Genomic DNA, 7,572 nt, shown 5'->3' on the forward strand with positions numbered 1-7,572 from the left:
TACAAGCCAGGTTTTTTGTTTTTGTTTTTTCATTTGATTTATTCTCCTCCACCCATTCCTTATCTTCTAGACCTTTTTTTTTCTCTACCATTTCCATATCCACACAATTAATCATTTTTATTTCTCTCATCTCCTTCTTCAGCTTGTTTCTCTTTCTTCATTTCATCTTCTTCATTTTTCTTTATTTCATCCACAGTAAGCCCTCTTTCTCTCTCTCTTGCTGAAGTGTCCTTCAAAAATCAATTATGCACATATTTGTATGCTCAATCTACTATTGTGTTGTGTTGTAACGACTCTACCTCTTTGCCTTTCTTTTCAGTATAGCGTCTCTCACTCACTCATAGTATGTGATTTTATTTTATTTTTTCCTTTGGGAATTTGATGGACGGATCGAAACTTTAAATTTACAGATTAGTTTTGTTACAAAAATTTTAAAGGGTTGGGCTTTTTTATTTTGGTAAAATTAGTAGATTGGGCTTAATTATTTTTGTAACTTTGCTATTAGTGATTTTGTTATTGGGCTTATTCTTTGCTTTATCAATGTTTTATGTTTAATTTTTATTAGGTAGACAGCATAGAATGGTTTTTTTTTTTTTAATGTTTTCCAATCATTGAGACTTGTACTCTGTATGAAAGAACAGATTTTGCCTATAATGGATTTGCTAGATCATATGATTAGTTATTGTACAATGTAGATTGATATGATGTGATGTTATCTTTTTTTTGCAATCTGGTGATGGCTTTGAATTTATGAATAAATTGCAGAACCTTTGTCTGCAAATGACTTATCCTCTTGTTCAAAAGATGGTTCAAAAGTGCGGGTTGCCTATCAGGTACAGTTTTTTTTATTATTATTCTTCAACATGCCCATGGCATTCTTGTTATTCTCATGTTGGTTTTATTGCTTTATGTAGGGTTACCGGGAGCATATAGTGTAAAATTAGTAGATTGGGCTTAATTATTTTTGTAACTTTGCTATTAGTGATTTTGTTATTGGGCTTATTCTTTGCTTTATCAATGTTTTATGTTTAATTTTTATTAGGTAGACAGCATAGAATGGTTTTTTTTTTTTTTTTTTTTTTAATGTTTTCCAATCATTGAGACTTGTACTCTGTATGAAAGAACAGATTTTGCCTATAATGGATTTGCTAGATCATATGATTAGTTATTGTACAATGTAGATTGATATGATGTGATGTTATCTTTTTTTTGCAATCTGGTGATGGCTTTGAATTTATGAATAAATTGCAGAACTTTGTCTGCAAATGACTTATCCTCTTGTTCAAAAGATGGTTCAAAGTGCGGGTTGCCTATCAGGTACAGTTTTTTTATTATTATTCTTCAACATGCCCATGGCATTCTTGTTATTCTCATGTTGGTTTTATTGCTTTATGTAGGGGTTACCGGGAGCATATAGTGAGGCTGCAGCTCTGAAGGCATACCCCAAGTGTGAGACTGTCCCATGTGACCAGTTTGAAGAAGCATTCAAGGTTCATATAGTTGTTATTACTTACTTTATTGATATTGAATTTTAAGATTTTGTTGTTGTATGTTTGTCGGTATTGAATTTATTTTCCCATTATTGTTACCTTGATGTAGCTGGATTCATTTCACAGGCTGTTGAACTGTGGTTAGTGGATAAAGCAGTTCTTCCAATTGAGAATTCTGTGGGTGGGAGCATTCACTGTAATTATGACTTGCTCCTTCGCCATAGGCTGAACATAGTCGGGGAGGTGCAGTTGCAAGTTAATCATTGCCTTTTAGGGTTGCCCGGTGTAAGAAAGGAGGAGATAAAAAATGTTTTGAGCCATCCTCAGGTCAGTTTTTGGTTTATTTTTCAATATCGTTCTTTTTCGTATTGTTGGGAAAGAGGACATATGTAATGTGGTCTGTGAACTGTTCCGTACTAAAGATAGGCACTCATCAATGTGCTGTACAAATTGTTAGGCAACTTTGATTATGGCAATAGCTTTAGGATATGTCTCAATAAGGTAATCTTATTGTAATATGGTTAATCACATTTTACCCGTTGATTTGGGTTGAGTTCAATTTGCCAACCAACTGTTTAAAAAGTTGTATTTTAGTCTCCTAAGGTCACAACCTTTAGTATTTTTTTTCAACCAAATTGTTAAAATTTCATGTGTAAATCATGTGCCTTGGAAAATAAAAGACCAGAAAACATGATGGCAATTTCATTAGAACTGGAATACATTAAACTTGGAAATAAAAAGACCAGAAAACAGTTTGACTTTGGTTTTGAGTTCTAAGCTTGGGATGCCACTAATCAAAATACTTTTGGTTTTTTTCAAGTTGAGTGTATTATATATATATATATATATATATATATTTTTTTTTTTTATAAGTGAAAATTATACATATTCAAATAAATTTGAGTCATTGTCTACCATACTTTAGGAAAATCACTTGCATGTGATGCATTAGATTTGTAATTGGCACTGAACTTGCTGAATACTATTCATTATCCCATATAAAGTTTAATAAACTATTTATTTGTGCTTTGTGGTTTGAATAAGAATTAGACCAGTAGGTTTGCTGTGAGCTTCAATACTAAGAAAAGTAACAAATTCTGAGGGACAAAAATAGTCATTACAGTGACATTTTAAAATTTGAGTTTGGGTAATTCCTTTGACATTGAAAGAGGGAAGGGATTTTTTGACTCCATGAGAAAAGAGAGAATCTCTATTAAGGAAAAAAGTAAAGGGAAACTTCGACCCTCGAGGGCTAGTTGGGGTAAAGGAGGAAGGAGAGACAAATAACTAAAATAAAACATTTAAAGAATTTTCCTTTATTTTTTTCTCATTTTATTGATTGTGCTAAGATAACTAGGAAGAAGGTTTTAGAATTGAAGTTTCAACTTTTGGTTTCTTTGCACGTACATCTCTCCTGACTCTAAACTTAGGAGAGGTCAAATAAGTAATTGACTTCCCCATTTGTTGTCTGCATTCCACAGGGTGAAGATTATATATGTAATATACATCCCTCTTCTTTCAATCATGAAATTTGTTTTCAATTTACCTTTTTCTTTTTGGTTTTCAACACTAGTTCTAATTTTTCTTTCATAAAAGAACATAACTGGATGAACAAACGTGTTTAAGTTCTAGAATACAACTTTTAAGCAAGCAAATACTTTGTGATATTACAAGTACAAATATCAAGGTTTTGGACACGATACCATTGCAGTTTCTCTTTTCAAATAAAAAAGAGAAATTAATAGAATACTGGAAATAAAAAATGGTAGTCAAGTGAATCCGAGTTAAGTCGAATTTATTAAATTTAATTATCTTATTTTAGAATCATTAAAATTAATTACCTAATAATCAAGTTCCAGGCCATTTAAACCTTATTAAACAATGTACTATTTGCCTCTTCTTCTTTTTTTTTCTTTTTTCTTTTATTATTATTTACTCATAGAAAGCTTGGGAATCGGAAACTGAATTCTTGGAATATCATTTCACAAACGGTAATTCCTTCTTGAAACTTTTTTTAAGAATTCTACATATTTCAATTGTGAGATTCTTATTGACATTATATACGTATTTCAATTGTAACTGTTACTGATTGGTCTTTTTTTCACTCTTGGTTATTATTCTAATTGCATGGCTGTTATCAAAAGGACATTGTAAGTATGGTCATTTCCAATATATTTGATCTCCTAAGTAGGACTTGTAAATGTTAGTGATTTTTTTGCCTCAAATCCAACATCCTCTACTGTTGTTAGCCCCACTGTACCACACACCCCTCATCAGCTGTGCATGCATGCCCCATCAGCAACATACCACACCCCCTCCCCCCCCCCCCCCCCCCCCCCAACATCAGCAGCCTAGGCACACCCTGCAGCACCACCCCATGCAGCACCACACGCACTGCCTATCATGTGCCCATTTTAACCTTCATAACTCTTGGCTATTCCTTGTAGAGGAATAGCTGATTTTTCCTTGAAAGCAAAAATCTCCACTATGGTTATTACTTGGCTATTTGTTGTTTTCTATGATTAAAAAACAGATTAGGTTTTTTAATTTATTATAGAGGAATGTCAATTTGGTAAAATAATTAGAGAATATTCAATATGAAGCAGATTTGGTTCTATTAGTAATATTCAATAATGTCAAGCATTCTGTTGTAGAATATGTCCACCCCCCTCCCCCCCTCCCCAATGAACAAGTTCAGTAAATTGAAGGATTTTCTTACAATTCTACTTGTTAAATTAATTTATATTGTGGAATGAAGTAGTCTTTTCAATCGACGACCACTTTGAGCTCGCAGCCGAGCTCTACTCCCAGGCCATTGAGCAAAACCCTGAAAGCCCTGAGCACTTCGCTGAACGCGCCCAAGCCAACATCAAACTCAACTGCTTCACTGGTTTTTTAGCCTTCCTTTCCTAGCCTTTTTGAGTTTTTCTCTTTCTTTTCTAATTTGGGTACTGAAAAAAATTGTGGGTCTTTATTGACTTGACTGTCTCCTTTTTTTTCTTTTTTGGTTGTTAAGAAAACATGAGGAAAAGAAAATTGAAGATGTGGGTGGGAAATAAGTGAAGAATTTTAAGTCTGTTGTGTTGAATTGTTGCGTTTTTTTAGTATTATTGTTGTTGTTGTTGTTGTTGTTGTTGTTGTTACTGTTGTTGGGTTTTACCCCATCCTCTTGAGTAAAGCTAGAAAGAGATGGGGGTTTTCTTCTTCTTTTTCTTTTTCGTTTTTGTTTTTTCAGTTAATCTGATACCTTTTCTCTGTTTTTGGTCTTTTTTTAATTTTTAATTTTTTTTTAATATTTAAATGTCCATTATCTTCTAAGAAAACGAGGGAAAATCTAGGAAAATTGATTTTGAAACATGGGGTTTTTCGTGTTTTTATTTTAATTTCATTGGGGTTAAGAGAAAAGGGAGTAGGGACTTTCTGTGTATATTTCGTTTTCCTGGGTTTGGAAGTAAATATTTTGGGCTTTTTTCTTATCTTTTCTTTTTGAAATTTTGAAATTCTTCTTTTTGAAGCGTTGCATAGTAGAAGATGAGCTTTTGAATGTTTTGGTCTGAGAAGAAGGGGATTGATAGTTAATTGCTGCAACAATTGTAAAATCTTTTCATGTTGGGGGAGAAGACAGAAGATAGCAATATTTGAATTTTCTTCTTTCTTTAATTCCCTAGGTTTCTTGGCAACCAAACATACTTTAGAGTGAGGATTCCTCTTAAATAAACCTAAATTAAAATAAATTTTCTTTGCACTCTTTCAATCACTTGGACATTTTAGTTTATGTTGGCTTATATGTGGCCATGATCATATTGGGTTGTTTTCTTGTATGTATTTTCCATGCAAAATAAATGGTGTTTCACCACATTGCAGAAACCTTATGGAGCATTGTTAGGTACTTTCATATTTACTGTGCATGCTGTTATTCTGTTGGAATGGTGTTTAGTATAGCTACACAATAAGATGCTATATTGTGAAGTTATGTTTCACATTGTTTTTTGACTGCTTTGTGGATCCCTTAAAATCATTTCAATCAATCAGGAGTTGGGGGGTACATTATGCAGACTTCTTAAGCATTGACCTTAGTGCATAGTTGGATAATGCATTTTTTGCTCTTTGCACAAGTTCTTTATTTGTAATTAATTTTGGCTTTTCTTGTGGTATGTAGAAATTTCTGAAGATGAGGCTGAGGATCGCTTACAAGACGCTATTCAGGAAAAGTTTTCCATATTTGGTGATGTATGATCTTTTTGGTGAATAAAAGAATTAATCATTAATGTTAAGATTTTTTTGTTCTTGCATTTCACATCAGTACTTTACATGAATTGTGAGACTTCCACAATCTCATTCTTTTGATTGTGCATGTAAATATTACAGAAAGAACACCAGGCCATTGATATTCTTCTGGCAGAGATTGACATATATGAGCTTTTTGCTTTTAAGCATTGCAAGGGAAGAAAGACTAAGCTTGCTCTCTGTGAAGGTAGTCTTGTTCTTTGAGATAGAATGGTTTAGGGGGGCATGAACCCACACACACACAAGCTGTCAAAACATTGCAGGTTTGACAGCTTGGTGATCCAAATGCTTTTTAGTATACTTCTTGATATAGTGTTTGTAGTGCTTGAATATAACAATTATGGTGTGACATGACTGTTTTCTTTCTTATTCTTTTGAAATATGGCTTGTGAATCATACATTTCAATATTATGAATCAAGAACTTGATGAGAGAATGCGGGATTTGAAAAATGTGCTCTAGTCTTTTGAAGGTGATGAATATGATGAAAGTCATAAGAGAAAGGCCATAGAGGCGTTAAAGCGAATGGAGAGTTGGAATTTGTTCAATGATACTTATGAGGTATGCTTGTTGGTCTGTCTTTGAGGGAATTACTTTGATATATTCCTTGTGAGATTTGTAAGGCTTATCAATATGTTTAGATTTTTTTTCTTGTGATGATTCTGCCTTTTCAATCAGATATATGAATTTCTATCATCATTTATTTATTTTTCCTCATGGGTAGGAGTTCCAAAACTACACAGTTGCGCGTGATGCTTTTCTCACACATTTAGGTTCAACGTTGTGGGGATCCATGAGACACATTATATCACCTTCCATTGCTGATGGTGCTTTCCATCATTTTGAGAAGATATCCTTTCAGTTATATTTCATCACACAGGAGGTATGATGTGCATTACAAAATTCAAACAAGCTTCAATGAAACTGAAATTTTACCCCTGAACGGATTTTTTTTTTTTTTCATTGCAGAAAGTCAGAAATATTGAACTATTTCCTGTGGATCTCAAGGCTATCAATGATGGACTTTCCTCTATGTTATTAGATAACACACATAAAACAACGATACAAGTCATATATATTTGCCAGACTGAGCCAAAGCTAGAGCCAACAGTGACTCCAGAAGGTATGTAATCATTGACTATCACTTTGGTCTTCATATTATACATTCATTCCCATGAAGAGTTCTTTTCCTTTTTGGGTTATTTAGTTTATGAGAATAACTAAGAAATTTGCTGTTTAATCTCTTCAAATATGTGATCTTGGTGATGGGTATTGTGTAAAATGAGTTTCATTTGAGGTCCTAGTCGATGAGAGTGATTTGGGTTTTGTGTAAAACTGTTCACTTTCATGTATGGTCATTTTTAAGCAACTGCTAGTGCTAGTTCTTCTTTGGATTCTGTTTTGTTTTCACCAATTTCCTAGTGTTGAATCCTTGTGAAACTATGAGATTCTAATGGAAAGCAATTCACTCTATGGTAAATAATTTATGGGTTTTAACTTTTAAACCATTGTTGATTGAATTCATATCCTTAAGGTTTGAATCTATTAGTCAGCTGCATTGGAATGCGGATATGTGTCCGTATCCCAACGTGTCTAGCGCACTATTGCACTAGACACAAGCCGTGGCCAGTATATACTTGCTCAAAGCTTCATTGAGTTCATGGGATAGAAAATGCTTTTGAGTTTATATTTGTTTATGCTGTGAAATGAGAATCTAATAGAAATTGAATTTCATGTATGTAAAATTGGGAGTGAAAATTTGAGTTTCATCCTCTTTTTTTTTTTTTTTTTTTTTC

At 33.1% G+C, this 7,572-nt stretch overlaps 1 protein-coding gene across 3 annotated transcripts; it reads left to right on the forward strand.

Annotated features, from left to right (window-relative positions):
- Nucleotides 1-765: 765 nt before the first annotated feature.
- Nucleotides 766-7,521, forward strand: LOC112015202 (arogenate dehydratase/prephenate dehydratase 1, chloroplastic; the record flags this gene model as incomplete). Of its 3 annotated transcripts, XM_065780512.1 has the most annotated exon segments (8): nucleotides 766-833; nucleotides 1,398-1,490; nucleotides 1,617-1,817; nucleotides 5,650-5,720; nucleotides 5,859-5,964; nucleotides 6,239-6,337; nucleotides 6,501-6,659; nucleotides 6,746-7,521. In XM_065780512.1, coding segments are annotated over 8 exon segments (959 nt in total), but the record flags the coding sequence as incomplete, so codon positions are not given.
- Between the last annotated feature and the right edge of the window lie 51 nt (nucleotides 7,522-7,572).

This window comes from Quercus suber, unplaced genomic scaffold, assembly GCF_002906115.3.
Source record: "Quercus suber isolate HL8 unplaced genomic scaffold, Cork oak 2.0 scaffold_238, whole genome shotgun sequence".
Lineage (NCBI taxonomy): Eukaryota > Viridiplantae > Streptophyta > Magnoliopsida > Fagales > Fagaceae > Quercus > Quercus suber.